The following is an 18303-nucleotide window of genomic DNA, read 5'->3' as shown; positions in this document are numbered from 1 at the left end:
TAACAAATTAGAAACAGGGAGGAAAAGATATGTACCATACAAATATATACAATATTACAATTACACATAAGGTGCTAGTAATAATATGATTCAAATCTACTGTTAATTACATGAAGTAATATCACTATAACTAAAGGGTCTAGCGTTATTTATATGTAACACCTCATTTTTGCTATCCATGCAAAAAAATTTATATATAATGTTAATTATTTATAAATATTGTATTTAGTCACTAGCAAACTTTATTTTATAGAAAATGAGTGAAAAAATCTCGGTCATAACGGGTTAATGTGTGAAAACTGTGTTAGAAGATATTAGAGGGGAAAACAACAATTTTATTCCATATGGTTCTTCTTATCCACTTCAATGCCATTTCAGATACTCCTTTTTTTTTCAAGTTCAATGAGCATGAGTGGGTATTTTTCCCCTCCTTGCTTCTTCTAGCTCTCAACAAATATAAATGTGAAATTAATATTGAAAGTACTAAACATAAATTAATATTTATTATAATCACCTACACAAAAATATATTTTCATTGTCTGATAATTGAGTTACTATCTTGCACTTCTTTTGATTTGTGAGTTCCATCACAAAATGGACGATGAGCTGTGTGTTTACAATTGCAGAGCCAATATTCTTTCGATTCTTCTACTATCAGCCTCACTGGTCTACAAAATATTGAACAAAATTATTGACTTATTATGTGAAATATATTTACCAAATAACACAATTTTTGTTTTCAATTTATATTACTACTACTTTAGGATTCATGAACATAACAAAATCTAGAATTCTAATTATATTTGTTAACAGTAGAAATAAAAAGGGTCGAAAAGCGGTTAAAAGTTTTGACGTTTTGATTTTGTGAGGCGAACTGGAAAGGTTTTTTTTTGGTTTCTTGAAAACTAGGGTATCCTCACATTTGTTATTTTGCGTTTGTAACAACGATATTTCAAAAATAGTAACTTTTCAGCAAACTGCAAAAGCTACATAATTTCCCAATTTAGGGGTTTCCTCCCAAATTTAGAGGGCACAATGTGAGATGGGATGCTTTTAGAGGTGTTATATTTTTAGGAACTTTTATAACTTCATATATTTATTTCTTTTTTTATTCAAATAAAGCAAAATAGAGGGCGATTATTTAATTTTAAAAAATCAGAATTTGAAGAAAATGATTTGTTGCTTGAAGTTTTCGATAATTTATGTATAAAGAATTTAAAAAAATGTTGTTGCTGAATGTTATTATTTAATGATTGCTTAAAATTTATTTTATGTTTAATGACATTTTATTAATTTCATGTATAATTTTTTAAAAAATCTTCAATTATTTATTTGATATATAATACATTTTTTTAAGGGCGACTTCCTAGTAATTCTGGGGATTTTAGGGGTAACTAATTAGAGCTTTAGGGAAATTAGGAAGGAAATTAATTTTGGTATTGGAAAAAAATTGGCTAGCATCAGAATATTAATTGTCAGATAACTCAATTCTAGCCTATGAGTGTAAATTTCAATAGAGTTTCAAGATAAGTTATTGATTAATTTAATTGCTACACTGAATTGTCATTCCTCTTGTTTGGGTCCCTTACTTTTCTGTTATTTTTTTAGCTTCAAAAAAGAGGCCTTTCAAACGAAATATTTGTAACAAAAAAGTGAGTCTTTTTGGGATAACGAGGGATGGAGTCTATACTAATAATAATTAGGACATTCTAAAAATGAATTCGACAATAATTCAAAAAGAAAATAGAGACACCACAATGAAGTGTCGATAACATTTTGTATTGATAACCCCACAAAGAAAATTCATTTGAAGATAAATCTGATGATCTGAGAGATAACTTGATTGCACCAAATGAAGAAATAATTTGAATAGATTGATTCACACACAAGGAATTTAAAAAAATTTCTTTGTTGATTTGTGTAAGGTAAACAGTTCCTTTGGTGTAGGTTTTTAACCACAAAACCATTTTCAAATTTTTTGTAGACATCATTTGTAAAAGCTATTTGTGTTCTAAAATTCATTATAAGCAAACATCAAACAAAGACAAATTCTTCCTCACAATTACCACTACACTGTGACTAAATGGAGTGGGAATACAGGTGAATAGTTAGGTACATTCTAATTCAACTTCTTGAATAAATTATCCTCATTTTAGATTTATATTAATAAAGTATCTTTTTAAGATAAATAAAATTTTATTTCAAAATATATTAGTTAAATGAACCTGAAGCTCAGTATTAATGGCAAAGTTTTTACTTCTAAACTATAGCTCATATGTAGGTTCTTATTAGGCTACATTTAGATTTATGAGAGAGTTCGGTAGACTGAAAAATAACTTGTGTACCACCTAATTAGAAATTTCAGAGCATGCACAGTCTCAAAATCAACCCAGTAGTCTGGAGGTAGAGACAGTTTGTATAATCCAAATCTCATATAATTGATGAAAAATTGTCGTATTACCAAAGTCAATCAATTCTATGACGTTAATGACTCTACCAGTGGGGGATGTGCAGAATTTGATCAAGAGGAGCTACAAACTCTACAAGAGTTCACAATCTCGGTATTAAAGCTTTTTAATGTAAAATTTCTAATTTAATTCATAAGGTATTTGCAGCTTTTCCGCCTTTTTATAATTCATTTTTATCGTCGTTAACTGAGGCCGAATATCACTTCCTGATGAAGAGTCTCCTGCCTGGAAAGTAAGGTTATAGTCCCCCCTACAGTTTCTAACCTTAGAATTATAATTAAGACCGAAAGATTTAAGAATATTGTTATAATTTAACAAGACATTCTAAGTATAAGATTGTTTCTGAAGCGATGTGCCAGACTGAAAAATAACATGTGTACTACCTAATTAGAAATTTCAGGGCATGTAGTCTCTAAAGTATCCAGTAATCTGGAGGTGGGAACAGTTTGTCTAATTTAATTATTGATAAAAGATCATGTTAGATAAAAATTTAGTGTCCTCTCTGGTGTGCTCTACAGATTAGCCACACTAAATAAAATCAAGGAAGTTAATTAAAGACTCTACCAGTGGGAGGTGTGCAGAACTTGATAAGGGGGGTTGCTACAAACTACAAGAGTTCACAACATGGGTATGAAAGGCTTTTTAATGTAAAATTGAAGGATTCTATATTGCTTTTGTATCATTTTTATGTTTGCTACACTCTCTCCACTACAGCCTCTAGCAATAGAGTTTTAATTAAGACACAAAGATTTAATAAATTTGTTATAATTTTGGCCGGATTGTTTCAGAATGTGCCAAAAAATTGCATCAAAATGGCATAAGAAGTCAAACAACAATATAATACACTACCATATAAAAAAATTTTATTGAAATCTAATGCTAAATTGTTGGCAATTTTAATGCTTTTCAATTAGATAGTTACTTTTATTCATAGATTAGTGAATTTCCAGTTATTGAACATTTAATATAAGAATTTAGAAGTAATAGTATATTATTTAGCTAGGCTCATAGAAAAATATATTGATAGCTTTAAAATAGGTTAGCGAACCAAGTTAATGAATTGGGATGGCTTGGACTTAGCTTGTGATAGAAATTAAAAAATCATGGAAAATTGGTTATTATCAACAATTCAAGCTCTAACTTTTTCAACAAATATCAAAATTGAAAGCAATCATATGAATATACGAAAAAGAGATTTATTTGTTACTCTAAACAAATAATTAAGTGAATTAACTTTCCGTGTTCCAAAAGTTGATTCTTTGATTTTCATTGGTTGAAATATTCTTATAGAAATATGTTATTTGAGAACTATTAATAATAATATTAATTGGTAAACTTACTTTTGAGTAATTTTAAGTTGTGCTGTTCTATGAGTTCCATCACAAAATGGCTGACTTCTACTTCTTCCACATAAACACCAAGAATATTTTTTACCTAATAAGATTACGAATAATAAATACTGAATTCATTGTGATTATATAATTTACAATAAATAATATTTGGAATAAATGTATCTTCCCGTAAAAATTTTAAATTACCTGCTTGTAAATAAATTTTTAATGGTTTTTTATCATAAACAGTTCCATTATTCGTTTGAAACTGAGCAGATGTAATAGCAATATTTTTTGGTAATACATCAGACGAGGTAGAGTAATAGACCTAAAATGATAACATTTTATTATAAGACCTACAAAATTTCATTTAATAAATGCCTCAATATTTCTAAATAGCAACGTTTTCTGCATATATAGATATTTTCACTTGATTGAATGTTATATATTTTTATCATATTTATTCTTGATACTTATCAATCTTTAATTACATGTACAGTTATAATTTTATTTAAATCTATTTTGACTTGTAAATAGCGCTCGAGAAAGTGAAATTATATGACAAGATGCACTGGGTGTCTATATATTTTCACTATGATCCTAAAGTTTTCATAAACGAAAAGGTGCTTTTTAAGTTCACATTATTTCATACCTTTGATAAGTTTCTTAGATTCAATCTTGTTACTCTAGATAGAATCATTATATATTTTAAAAATTTTTGTATAATTACACTTTACAAATTAAATATAACCTACACAAAATTAAGGTTTAAGTACATCTTCTTTTTTATTGTCCGTCGTCTTAGTTATTATGCAAACTTAGCATCGATACTGAGAACAGAGTAGGATTTAGTTACAAACATACATTTCCCAACCCTAAATATAATGATTTAAATTGCTATTATTGAGACTTAACATTTAATTTGACGTATATGTATTTTTTATATATAAATTTATTGACAATAATCAATGTCAAATTGTTAAAACTGAGAAGATATATTATGAAAAAAATTTAGGAGAATGTCAAATCGGAACCTCGTTCTAATTTTTGAGCAATATCAACGCGCCAGATTAGGATTTGTACAAGCTGTTTCAGATTTAGCTGTAAGACAACAAAACATAGAACTTTTAGCTAAAGGAGGTGCATTAGGTAGGTAAAGCAAGTACAAATACATAATTATCTTACTGGAGTTTCTATTTTAGAGCTTCTCAAGCCTCTTTTGAGTGATCCTTGTATTCAAATTCAACAATGTGCTTCTATAGCTTTAGGAAGACTAGTCCATCATGATGTGGCTATAGCAGAACAAGTTATTGATCAAGGCTTTATTCCGATTATACTTACATCGATATTTAACGGAAATGTAAGACTTAATGATATTATATATAGGATGTCCCAAAACACTTGCGATAAGTTATAAGTTTTGTACCAGCGAAGAAAAAAATCTGAATATTTTGTTACTACTAAACGGCCATAAAACACAATGTTAAAAGAACTTAAAGTGGCTTAAACAAAATGGTTCTCTTCCTCATTTTAGCGGTTCTACTTCTTAAAAAGCGCGTTTTGGGAGAGGGGGGGAAGTCCAGTGACCACTCAATTTTTCCTTTTAGTGACTGCTAGAAAGTAGGTTTTATGTAAAAAATGTACAAATATTTGCAAACCTGCATACTTGAAGTAGAAGAAACCATCTCTATCACTAGATGTATGCTTCAAAGGGTTCTAAATTCTCGTACTTTGATTTAGTAGTATAAATCATATAATAATTAAGATATCAGGTTTTGATTCTGGACGTGTTTCTTTTTTCATTCGTCCCTTCTCAAATAAGGAGATACTTGACACGGGCTGTAAATTTTGTTATCTTTCCCTAATAAAAATTAACGTATACAGTTTTATCATAAAAAAATTTAGTTTCAAATGATCCCCAAAGTTTCAGTTTTTTTTATTATTTGAACTTTGTTGCTTCTCGTTGGACCGTTGTATAACCAATTATGCGATATTGGTATACAAGGGTGATCCCAGAAGTACCTGGCTTGATCTAGAGATGGCAGTAGCTGCTTAAAAAATACCACTTTATTGGAAAGTACAAAATCTATAAAGCATATGTTTGAAGTTTTTTAGTATTTGTTTGGAAGCTATCAATAGTGAAAGTTTTCAGTGAATTTGTAAAAAAAAAATTGTTCATCGTTATGTCATACAATACTTTACTTTGAAAGACGTTAGCCGAACCAATGTAAAAGCTGAACTAGATTCTACTCTGAGCGAGACTGCTCCTTCGTTATCAACAGTAAAATTTTGTTGAAGAAACTCCAAATAGCGGTACTGGATGATCGTCGACTGAAAGTGTACGAGCTAGCAGACATAGTAGCATGTGCGGTACATTGAATATTTCGTGAGGATATTTCCATCGAGTGTTTGGCAATGTTTCACAGAAATAAAGCAGAATTTTTACACGTTTCATAACCATTGATGAAACGTGGGTCGATCAATTCACATCCGAAACAGAAGAATAACTAAATCAATGTACTGAAAAGGGAGAACCTGGTCTAAAGAAGGTTAAGAAGGTTCCGTTTGCTGGCAAGATCTTGGCGTGTTTTTTTTTTGTTTTTTTTTGGGATGTCCGTAAATGAGTTGACTAACTAGAAAAAGGAAAAACTATCAACTGCGAGTATTATGCGAACTTATTGCAACGTTTGAGCAAAGAAATCAAGCAAAAACGGTCGCATTTGGTTAAGAAGAATGTGTTGTTTCATCAAGACAATGCACCAGCTCACACATTCGTTATTGCAATGGCCAAAATTAGTGAATTAAAGTTTGAATTATTACTACCTCATGCACCCTCTTTACCAGAGTTAGCCCTCTTAGACTATTTTCTGTTCCCAGATTTGAAAAAATGGCTCGGTGGTAAAAGATTTTCCAGCAATGAAGAGGTGAAAAGTGTATGAAACGTTAAAAAATAAATATGTTTTATACAAAACTTTTGTGTTTCTTTTGTTGGGGCAGGTACTTCTGGGACCATCCTCGTGAGAGAGACAAATACTCGTTTATTTTGGTTTGTATAGTTTATGTTTTTAATATTAGATTAGGATGGGTTGGGATGTTGTTAATGGGGTTGCCATCGCACGCGCTTGTGTGGAGCTCTGTTTCGTATTGTGTTTTAATAAGATAAATCAGAGAATCATATTATTTTCAATCTCTGGAGGGGTTTAAATACAAGACAAGTTCATATGCAACAATAAATTCTTTGTTAAAAGTTTTGTGGACTCAAAAGGTTACTTTTAATCATAATAATCAGACTTGGACTTAAGGTTTGAAGTTTCGCGAGGAGGATACATGCAGTGATGGACACTGAAAAAGAAACATCGATGATTATTTCGATTTAATGCATCGGATAGTGGCATCGATTTTATATCGATGTATCAAAAATACATCGATATTTTCCATACATCGTTTGTTTTTCTATAAGTTAGATGTGTAAGCCGAGAGTAACTGAAATGAGCTCAATGTCTTTGCCAAAATGAACAGTTCCACGTATAAAACTTTTCATATTCAACGTATCAGACCAAATATCTGTTGTCAACGTTATGTCTTCTATCGTACACAACTTCTTTTTGAAAGTTTTCGAAAAGGCTCATATTTATTGTCCAACAATCGTTTTAGACTTGTTCTGCTTGGTATTTTATATTGAGGAGCAACCTGCTTTTATAAGATTCCTTCCTATAACCTTCATTTTCGACTATTGAGAAAGGCTGATAATTATTACAAATCATTTATATTAGAAACAATTGTTAAATTTTCTTGATTTCATGCCAGATTTTGAATAAGAGTATATGTTTTTAAAATTGGTCTCGATAAATTTTTGATGTTTTATAGGGAGTAAGTATACATCGAGTGTTTTCAATACATCGCTGTATATCATTCACTCCTAACATGCATTTACATCTGCACAGTAGCAACTTCGGCTAGCTCCAGATCCCTACTAGTAATATGAGTAGTTATAATTTGAAATCTAAACATCCATTGCTCTATTTTAGAAATATCAGAAGAAAGCCGGATTATTTGTTATTCGATCAATTTGTAAAAACAATGTCAATTGTGCGTATCAGGTTATAAATGCTGGTGGTTTACAAGCTTTGATAGGATGTTTAGAAGATTTTGAAAGCAGTGTAAGTATCTATTTGATTGCCAGTTATATACGAGTAACTGTTAGTTATTTTGTTGTTTAAATTTTGATATTCCTATAAACAATAGCAGTAACTGAACCAAATTCAAATATCCAAGGTTGTAAATAAGGTCATTACTGGTGTATTAGGGACATTTATGTTCTAAACATTGGCAGACGTAGTTTCTTAAACACTGTTAATAACATGTGAGTGTATTCAAAATTTGAGTACACATTGAGTATGAAACAAACAATTTGAGCCTAGAGCCGCAATACAAGATTATCAAATTGTTGTTTGTTTCATACTAAGGCCTCCAATAGCTCAGTGCCCATACTCATTTTACTTTGAAAAATAATATCCTATACTGATTAGACTGAATTTTTGCGAAACGTTATAAGAAACGAAAGACGTCAGTCCCAATTTTTTCAAATGTATCCGTTTTCTCGATGGGGTTTCATTTACGCGAAAAAAAATTTTCAATTCACATAATGCTTATTAATAATAATAATTAATAACTTTATCACAACTTTATATCAGCAACGGTTATTACTCCATAATTTTTGACTTAAAATATTCCGAAAATGGGAGACAGTATCGGGTTTTATCAAGAGTACATTTTTGGTGTAAAACTAAATGATTTTTAAGATTACTTCAAACTTTGCTTAATAAATCTAATATTGAAAAGGTTATGTTCAATATTACTTAGTACGAACCGTGTAAGTAGCGCCCTCTATGAAAGGCATAAATAAAAACAAATTCATTGGATGTATCAGCTTCCAAAACATATTCGAATAAAATTTCAATACAACGCCATTACTTGCGGCAAAATCGTAAAAAATATGTATTATAGGTCTCTTCTGTTTTGAAAATAGTTTTTTTTAATAATTTTCAAAAGATTGATAAAAAATTGACGTTTCGACTAATTTTAAGTCTATATCAAAATATGATATTGACACTGACAATTTGCGTATTTATATTGATCTATAGATCACCTTCATCTTGAATATCAAAATAAGGATAAAATCAGAATAGAAATTTGTTCTAATAATAATAATTGCGTTTTCCTTAATCCCTTCATCTCAAATATGTACCATTAATCAATTAAATTACTTGTAGTTTTATTAGAATTTACAAAATAGATCTATACATTTTACTTGAATTATTTTGGTCTTTTTATCTTTTATTGCTTTTTCGTTTTTATAGATGTGCACCATTTCTAAAAATTCTCTTTTTAGTGTATTAAATTCCGTTCAAAGAATTTTTGAATCTTTATAATTGAATTCATGTTTTTTTTTAAATTTCATGGTTGGTTAATGTAGATCTATTTTTTTTATCGTATTGATGACCTCTTAGTCTATTTTCTAAATACTGAGATGTCTGCCCTATGATATATAATATTACTTCTTTTGTTTTTTGGTGTTTTAGATTTTAATTTAGTGAAATATTTGGATAATGTATTATGTCCTTTATGCTTTATACTAATATCATATTAATTATTATATAATAATTCGATAATTGTTGGGAAAGTCTTTGTACATGTGGTAATGAAAAATGTTTTATGTTTTGATGTTTTGTTTCTGTCAAAATCCCAAAGAAATAAGAACTTGGACAAATATATATATATATATATATATATATATATATATATATATATATATATATATATATATATATATATATATTTCAGTTTTCTATCTATCCTAGAGACGAGATCACATTTTGTAACCACCTGTATATCATATTTACTTCTTATTTATTCAATTAAAAGTAGCTGTAGTCAACTTACCATATCATTTTATGTCAACAACTGGAAAAAACTGTAACATGGCAACGATGTGAAAAATTTGTCAAATTAACATAATAAAAACAGTTTATATTACATTTTTCGTTATTGTTGTCTATGTCATCATTATTATTTGAAAGAAGTCAACGGACAATTTCAGCAATTGTGATAACGTTCTTCATTAAAATTATTTTGAAATGTTAAAGTTTTGTTGAAGAGTATTGGCGGGCACTAAACGTGGTGTTAATTATGAGTACATATTTTTTAGTAATGATTCCGTTTGTTACTTCGCTACTGCCTCTAGTAATTTTTTATTGTGAAATATTATTCGAAGAACATTATTCCCAATTCTCCAAACCACGACTAAAATTGAGGTTTCTCCGATATAATAAACATGCTTTTACTGTATAAAGTTATTCTTCATATTAGACATTGGAGATCATGTTGGTTATTTCTATTTTATTGTCCGCAAAAGTAATAGTTTTGATGATGGTATGAACCATTTCCTTAGATTGGTATGCCATGATGCTTCTGTCTTCGAGATTTTTTAGCGAGGTTCTGCACTTGGATCATGAGGTTCAGTACATCATACATTTCTCTATTTATATATCCTTAGAATAAATGCACAGTAATATTATGCATTTGTATTCCAAATCAATTGTTATTAATTACCTTAAACTTCTTTGATATTCAGGTTAAAGAAGCAGCAGCCTGGGGAATTGGTTATATCGCCAGACATTCGAAATCACTTGCTCAAACTTGCGTTGAATCTGGTGCAGTACCTCTATTATTATTATGTCTACAAGAACCAGAGATTTCCTTGAAGCAGATTACAACGAGTGCTCTAGCGGATATTGCTAAGCATGGTTTAGAATTGGCACAGAGCGTAGTAGATGCAGGGGCAATACCTTATTTCGTCAAAAATCTAAGTAATACCGACGAAAAACTTAAGAAACAAATTCTCGCTGCATTAAGTAAGTTTATACATAAAATCTATGACGGCAAATTACAATTAAATAGCATCATGTGGAAATTTGAACAAATTTTTTTATCAATACATCAGTTGGATAAGTTAAATTGGCCTTAAAGTGAAATTAATCCTGAAAATTTGATATATATCAAGTGTCAAATGTAAAAGGCTCAGTATCAAGGCTTCTAGATATGCATTAGATATACCAAAAAGATATATGGCTATAGGGAGAATAATAAAATTTTTGGACCAAAGAATGTATCCATTTTTAGCTAACAATTGAGCAAGTTTGATAGGGGTTTGATGTATTCTCACTTACAAACAAATATACAATGAAGGATAGAGAAGAAAAAATGTTAAAATAATGAAATTTTTTTTTATACAATGGATCTTTAAGAATGATTCTATGAAATATTCGTTCGATAATTTTTGGATGGAATAAGGGAAATTTTTTATAGGAGGAAGGTTTGTTGGAGTTGACCCTGATATGGGATCTGCTCCTCTGTAGGGCTGGGGTTGTGTTATCCTGGCTGAAAAGAAGGAAAAGCGAACTGCCATTGGTCAGAAGAAGAAAAAAAAGAGAGCTCTAGTTAAATCAAAACGGGTTTGGGGTATAGTTTTTTTGTTTTTGTATTTTTTTTGTTTTTCTATTTTTTTTTTGTTTACTGAAAATTCGGCCGCATTATTCCCTATCGTCGGCCATTTAGCTAGTGAACCTGTTCACCTGGTTACAGAGAAACCGTAGAAAACCTACGAATATCGACGAAGTGTGTGTAAAAGGGTTTATTATTTGATGGATATGGGAATTGTCTAGGAAGTTAAGGTAGATTTCAGGGAAGTGTTCGTATGCTATTGCTGGCAGTCGGAGGGGCGGATAGGGGAGTTTTCTTTTAAAATATCAGGAGAGAGGCCATATATTGGCGAGCCAGGAAGTAAGAATGTTTTTTTGGCAGCGAAGTTTTTTGATTCGATGGTACGAATCACATTGCGGGCTTGGAGGTCATTTAGACGGCTTGGAATGTTTGTATTGACATAAACGGTATTACTGGGGCTGAATCTACACTTATATTGGCAATACCTGAGAATAGACTGCTCGCAGGTCAAAAGTTTTTTAAGGAGATAGTCGGGTAAAGTGCAATAAACGTTTGCTCTATATTCGATTATGGGGCGCATGTATGTTTTGTACGTATGAAGTAAGGTGAGAGGGCGGGTTCGGTAGAAAAGTATATTTTGAACATACTTTAGGTAAAAGCCAAATGGAATTAATTCATCATATCGGTTACTGTACATATTTACGAAAATTCTCGAAACACATCAAATTTAAATTATAAATTCATTGTGAAGATGTATAGGTTTGTACTTTTTAAATTATAGGCTTGTACTATATCCTCTAAAAGCTTTTCATTTTCTATTAAATTTTTTTATTGTTTTAAAGTTTATTGTAAGAATTAGGATATACATCCAGGATCATTGACGACGCAATTTAACTAATCGTTTATATTGACATTATCACACTCCTCAAAACCTGGTGCTTCATTGTTCTTAGTTTATCTGGATCGTTATTTTCTAGTAGTTCTTGAGGGGCATCTGGATCAGTATAACCATTTTCTTGCGAATTTCGTGGCTTAGGACATAGATTCTCCACCATTTTCCATATTTAGAAGAAGAATTTGAAACAATTGTTTCTTGTAGATACGTTTAAATGTTTCTAGTAGACCCTGGTGCATTGGTTGTAGGACTGACGTCACATTTGGCACTGGACCCAACAGATTGAACTTGCCATCAAGTTAGCTCAGAACATTTAATGGGTGAGTTGGTGCATTATCTATGAAAAAGAGCACTTCGGTTGAATATGTTTTCTGCTGGGGTTTTTCTGGCTATATGCCCCAACCAACGCAGTCTTTAAGCTCTGAATTCGTTCTTCTTCTCCGTTCATCTTGTTCCACTCGTATCGCTCCAATATTTTTTCTTAACTCTTCTCTTTCCCATGCACTAGCCACTAGCCTCTTTCTTATTCATGAAGCAACATTCACTACCATATACCATTACCGCTGTATAATTGTCCTGAGTGTCCTGTAAATTCTTAGCTTCGTTACCCTTGAGATATCTTTGGACTTTAAAAGGTTTCCTAGAGCACCAACTGTTTTATTGCCTCTTGCCAATATTTTGTCGATATTTATAATTTCGTCTCATTTACTTGTTACCGTCACTCCCAGGTATTCATACTCTTGTACTCTATCGAACCGGAACTGCTTGTATTGCTCTGTTGTGATGTTTGATTGATTGTCATTTAAAACGTCGTTACCCATTTCCATGAGGATTTTCCATATATGGGATAAAAACATTTTCATAACGTCGTCCAAAATCTCTGTTTCCATCCATGAATTTTTTTGATATTTTTATACAACAGCTTATGCCCTTAAAACATCTAGTCTGCATTGTTTTCCCAATAATAAGCAGCCTGTGATCGCTAATAGAGTTAGCGCAAACTATGGCTGTAATGCGGGTTTTGCAGGCTTTGCACCCAAGCAAATTTCATTTTGGAAACAAGGGACTTGGTTGGCAAATTTTTCCAGTTAAGACTTCTTTCGTCCGCATTATGAATGTTCTTGGGTTAAAAATCATCAAATTTTTCAAAATTCATTGAATATCAGCTGACAGTCTATCAACTTGAATGTGTACGGGCACACTCGAGAAATACAAAACTTTGAAATCTCGCGAGGGATATTTACAAACACTTTTTTTAACCAACGGTCATGACTGGTCATCCGGATGATCGGTATTCTGGCAATTGATGCTTCACTTTATAAATATACCACGAAATGTGAGCGTTTTAAATTTTATCCAACTCTATGCATCAAACGCCTACGCTGCACTGTATTGAAATTTGACCATATATGCTATTATACAGAAAATTATCTGGTAAATTTTTTAAAATCAAATAAACCCAAATGCGCCTCCTGGTTTTTTGTTCTCACCAAAAATATGGCATCCACAACATAATATTCATCGAATGAAGACATCATTCACACTAAAATCCAAATAGGTTCCAATAAGAGACCAATTTCGTGAAATTGGTCGGAAACATTACTGTCCATACTGTTCAGATATTATTTTCTATTAGGTTAAGATACTATCAACATTGAAAATTAATGATATAATTATTGTTGTTTGTAATTACAGGTTCCTGTGCAAAACACAGTTTAGATATAGCTGAAGCCGTAGTCGAAGCGGAAATATTTCCCACTGTCTTGTTACATTTGGCACACCCGTGTCCTGGAGTTCGCAGAAATGCTGCTTGTTTAGTACGAGACATTGTCAAACAATCCCTAGAATTAACTCAATTGGTTGTTAATACTGGCGGAATTGGTGCTTTAATGGAAGTATTGTATCAAAACGATAGTGGAGGTGCCAAAATGCCGACCATCGTAGCCTTGGGATTTATATCAGGTAAATAATCTTGATAAAAGTGATTATATAAATATTTGTGTTGGCTAGGTACAATTGACACTTTAAAATTTAAAGTTCACTTGGCAAAGTTATGTGAAGGTTTGTTTTGATTTACGACCTGTAACTGACAAATAATCTCTGAAACTTGAAAGTTTATCCTGTATATTTGGAAGTTGATAATTTTGGAAAATATTAAGCCGTGTTTACCATTGAATCTTCAATACATTGTCATCTATTTGATGGTGGTGCGTTATTTCTAAAATCAAAAGTGTCATACCATCAAGATATACGAGGATGTATTGATATCTAGTTAGCCTAGACCAGTTCCGTGCATAAACAAAATATTGCGTTACCATAGCAACGACCAATAACTTATTAGAAGTGTAAGTGTAAAGTTTGACGTCAAAAAAGTGAACCAGAGTTACGCAATAAATTAAAAGAAAAAAGATAGAAGATATGCTTTATACCCTTGGTGATCAATGTCTTTCGTATGCGACCGTGAATAATTGGACTGAAAGCTTCAAAAAAGGTAAATTTTCCATTGAAGATGATGACCGATCGGGAAGGCCAATTTCTATGTCAGTCAGAATTAGGCTACAACGAATATCTGAAACACTGAATATTTTATACGAACGCGTGCATCATGAAGTTTACTTCAATTTGGACATAAGAAAAATTGCTGCAAAATGGATCCCCAAATGTTTGAATGTTGACCAAAAGCGTGCAAGTGTAGAAGCATCTCGTTCGATCTGTACTCGATTTGAAAACGATGTAGAATTCTTAAACCGAATTTTACTATGGATGAGACTTGGATACATTTCTACGATCCAGAAACAAAGCAACAATCGATGGAATGGCGACACTCTGGTTCTCCAAGACCTAAGAAGTTTCGTGTCCAAAAATCTGCTGCAAAAGTTCTTGCTTCAGTTTTTTAGGATTGCCATAGAGTAATCATGATTGATTTTTTGGATAAGGGTATAACAATAACTGGAGATTACTTTTCGACATTACTGACTACTCTACGGGAAAAGAATCGGAACGCTGTCCAAAGGTGTTTTATTTTTGCAGGACAACACCCCTGCCCGCAAATCTCTTGTTGCCATGTAAAAAATTCGTGATTTAGCGTTTGAATTACTAGAGCAATCTCCTTATTCACCATATCTCTTTCCTTAACTGAAAAAAAATTTAAAAGGTCGTAAATAAGGTCGAAGTAATAAGAGCTGTGGAGGAATATATCCAAATAAGAGAAGAACATGTTAAGGAATAAAATATTTTGACATTGAAATTTTGTTTGGTTCTGTAGTAGGCTTAGAATTTTTTAATATATCCTCGTATACATATATAGAGGGTGTCTCATAAATAATATCTTTTTCATTGTTCACTTTGTTTATTAACTAATCATATAAAAAGAAAGCCTCAACATTCGAAGTATAGCTCATCCTATTCTATGATTTTGTCTCAATGGTCAACAAGCTCTTGGTAAAACGATTCTTTGAGCTTAGATGAAAAAAATTGATGCAAACATCTTCTCTGTTTCAAATTTATTTTCAAGCAAGAATTTTGCCATGGATATGAATAAAATGATATATCTGATATATGGATATGACAGGAGTTCAATACCAATACCTTCAAGTTCTTCGATCGTATTCCTCGTAATTTTCAATCAACGAGAGGTATCTCTAATTCTTGGTATAACATGTATATCTTTTTTCGAATACTTAATATCCCTTTCAAATTCGTTACAATTTTTACCCGGTTTTATTTATTTTGAAAACATATTTCGGTGTACATTCCTACTATATCCTATCGGCAAATACACAAATCATTTCGAAGAGGGCTGCATGTTTGGAGAAGACTATAAAAATCAAAAGAAGAAAGGAGCTTACGGAAATTTCATTGTGGAGACTGAAGCAGCTGTAGCTGAATGGCTCAATCTCCAAAATAAGGTTGATATGTAGCAGCTGTAGTATGATATCGAGAAAAGAACTTTATAAAAACTGTCTTGTTAGAACTACTAATGAAGAGAATATCAGTGTCAGATTTGAAATAAATCAGATTATTTGCAATAGGGAAGTTATAATTAATAAACCACAAAAAATGAGGTTGTTGCAAGTTTTGAATCGGTAATATTGTTTTAGCTCATTCGGAACATTTGGCAATGTCTGTATTAGGCTGTAAAGTTATTGTCATATTAGCTGAGATTCTTGAAACATCCACTGATGATTCACTATTGGCCGCTACCACGTGGACTATTGGACAAATTGGTAAACATAGTGCGGATCATTCACAGGCTGTTGCGGCAGCAAATATATTTCCGAGACTTGTTGCTCTGCATGAAAGTGATAAATCTTCGGATGATTTGAAGTACAAATGTAAAAACACATTGAAATTGTGTCTTCAGAAATGTTTGTTGGTCGACGCTCTGGAACCTTTGTTGTACAGCGCACCGTCACAAATATTAAAATACGTTCTTGGGCAGTACAGTAAGGTAAGTGATGAATCATATTATAGTTTGGAAAGAATACGAAAATAATTAACATGAATTTACAATACGAAAACATAGTTTCGAACACATTTTGATTCCATATTACTAACAAAAGTCACTATTAGACCAGAGATAGTAGCGCATTCGTTTGCAAAATTGTTTTAATTCGTATTCTTTTTTAAAGTCCGGAAGATGTTCCTGATTAGAAGAGTATAAGATGACACTTGGTATCTCTTGGAATTAAAAAATTAAATTTCTAATCTTTACTGGCAAATAGCTACCTTCTTATCGAAAAAAGATTATGATACGGCTATGTAATCTTAAATATACAGGGTTTATGGCCCGTAAAAACCTTTTTCTATAGTTCTGTATTGCTTATGGTTATGAAAGACCAATAAAATACCTAAAAATTGTATCAGCTCGGGTAAATTTATTGCAATGTTTTTCTTATTTATTCATACTATTTCTATCGGTAGGGTGAATTTATAAACACTACCTTTTACTCATTTAATTTATTTAAACAATTGGACTAGATTTAACTAACTTATACAATTATTAATTATTCACTGATACAGAACGAACTTATAGAATTTATTTAAATTATTCGGTTAATTTGCTAATGCATTCTGTTCATTAAGACTATTTATTATAAACTGACTAAACTGCGCTAAACAAACTCGTTTATATACGCAAAACGAAATTCTCAAAAATTCTAGAAAATGAACAAACAAATAAATAAAAAGCCCCTTCTAGAAATTAGTTAAAAAACAATGTGAATAAATCGTCTCCTATGATATATATAAACAAACTTCAAAGAAAAACCATTTCTGCCAAATTTTAAAGCTCTATTGTAACTGGACAGGACCGGATTCTGGACCCATATCGTGGACCTATAAAAATAGCTTTCATCTATGCCAGGCTAATTGATTGACACTCAAATAGATTTGTAAGTTTCCAAATAAATAAATTTATATCCACTCTCTTTCAACATATTGGATTACAAGAGTAAATGATGATTTTACGATTATTTTTGAATTTTTTTGTAACCTTTCAATTGAATTAATCAATATTTATTTGATCTGAAATTTGTACTATTTATCTTACTAGAAGTGAATAATATCGTAGTCCCCAAAATAAATCAGCTTTGACGATTTAAATGTGAGGAAAAGTTTAGTGGGGTGAGGAAATTATGATTATATGTATCATTAATTTTTTTAATTATATATTTTTAATTCGACTAGGTTATATCAAATTACAAATTATGAAATGAAGCAAAGTAGTAATTAAATTAAAAGTTTCAATAAGCAAAAATGTACGAAAACCGAGTTTTTATTCAAAATCAGGAAAATACGACAAGGGAGTGACAAAACAAATCATAACCTAAAAAAATTTCGTAACAAAACCTTTAGTTACCAGCTAGCTTTTCGCTACGTTTTCTACCTCTAAAAGCATACTTAACTATGCCAACAAAATTGAAATATTATAATCAACTTTTTTATTCTTCACTGTAATGGAATGATTGAATAAAATGTAATATTTAAAAAATTACAATGAAATCTTCTTCCAATAAGCTTGAAGTCAATTCGCCATTCCGAACAAGTAACCGTACTACCAAAAAATACTCCAAAGTCGTCAAAAATAGTTCTTCCAATATTAATT

At 31.1% G+C, this 18303-nt stretch overlaps 2 protein-coding genes across 2 annotated transcripts in view; one reads left to right on the top strand and one right to left on the bottom strand.

The window, feature by feature from the left end:
- Nucleotides 1-475: 475 nt before the first annotated feature.
- On the bottom strand, nt 476-4593 carry LOC130895370 (CDGSH iron-sulfur domain-containing protein 3, mitochondrial-like). The gene is made up of 4 exons (XM_057802607.1): nt 4452-4593; nt 4007-4127; nt 3809-3902; nt 476-668 (listed from the first exon to the last, which is right to left on the bottom strand). Exons 1-4 carry the CDS (start codon nt 4497-4499, stop codon nt 533-535), a joined length of 399 nt encoding a protein of 132 aa, XP_057658590.1. The 5' UTR covers nt 4500-4593; the 3' UTR covers nt 476-532.
- Nucleotides 4594-4668: 75 nt separating this feature from the next.
- LOC130895367 (sperm-associated antigen 6-like) overlaps nt 4669-18303 on the top strand; it is a 67891-nt gene continuing 54256 nt past the window's right edge. Inside the window, exons 1-6 of the mRNA XM_057802605.1 lie at nt 4669-4948; nt 5002-5159; nt 7828-7959; nt 10434-10713; nt 13893-14159; nt 16298-16647. Of these exons, the coding sequence (XP_057658588.1) occupies nt 4819-4948; nt 5002-5159; nt 7828-7959; nt 10434-10713; nt 13893-14159; nt 16298-16647 (1317 nt within the window). The 5' untranslated portion in view covers nt 4669-4818. The remainder of the gene's footprint in view (nt 4949-5001; nt 5160-7827; nt 7960-10433; nt 10714-13892; nt 14160-16297; nt 16648-18303) is intronic.

Source organism: Diorhabda carinulata, chromosome 6, assembly GCF_026250575.1.
Source record: "Diorhabda carinulata isolate Delta chromosome 6, icDioCari1.1, whole genome shotgun sequence".
NCBI classification, from domain to species: domain Eukaryota; kingdom Metazoa; phylum Arthropoda; class Insecta; order Coleoptera; family Chrysomelidae; genus Diorhabda; species Diorhabda carinulata.
The sequence above is the reverse complement of the archived record's forward strand: the minus strand, read 5'-3'. Positions and strand labels throughout refer to the sequence as shown.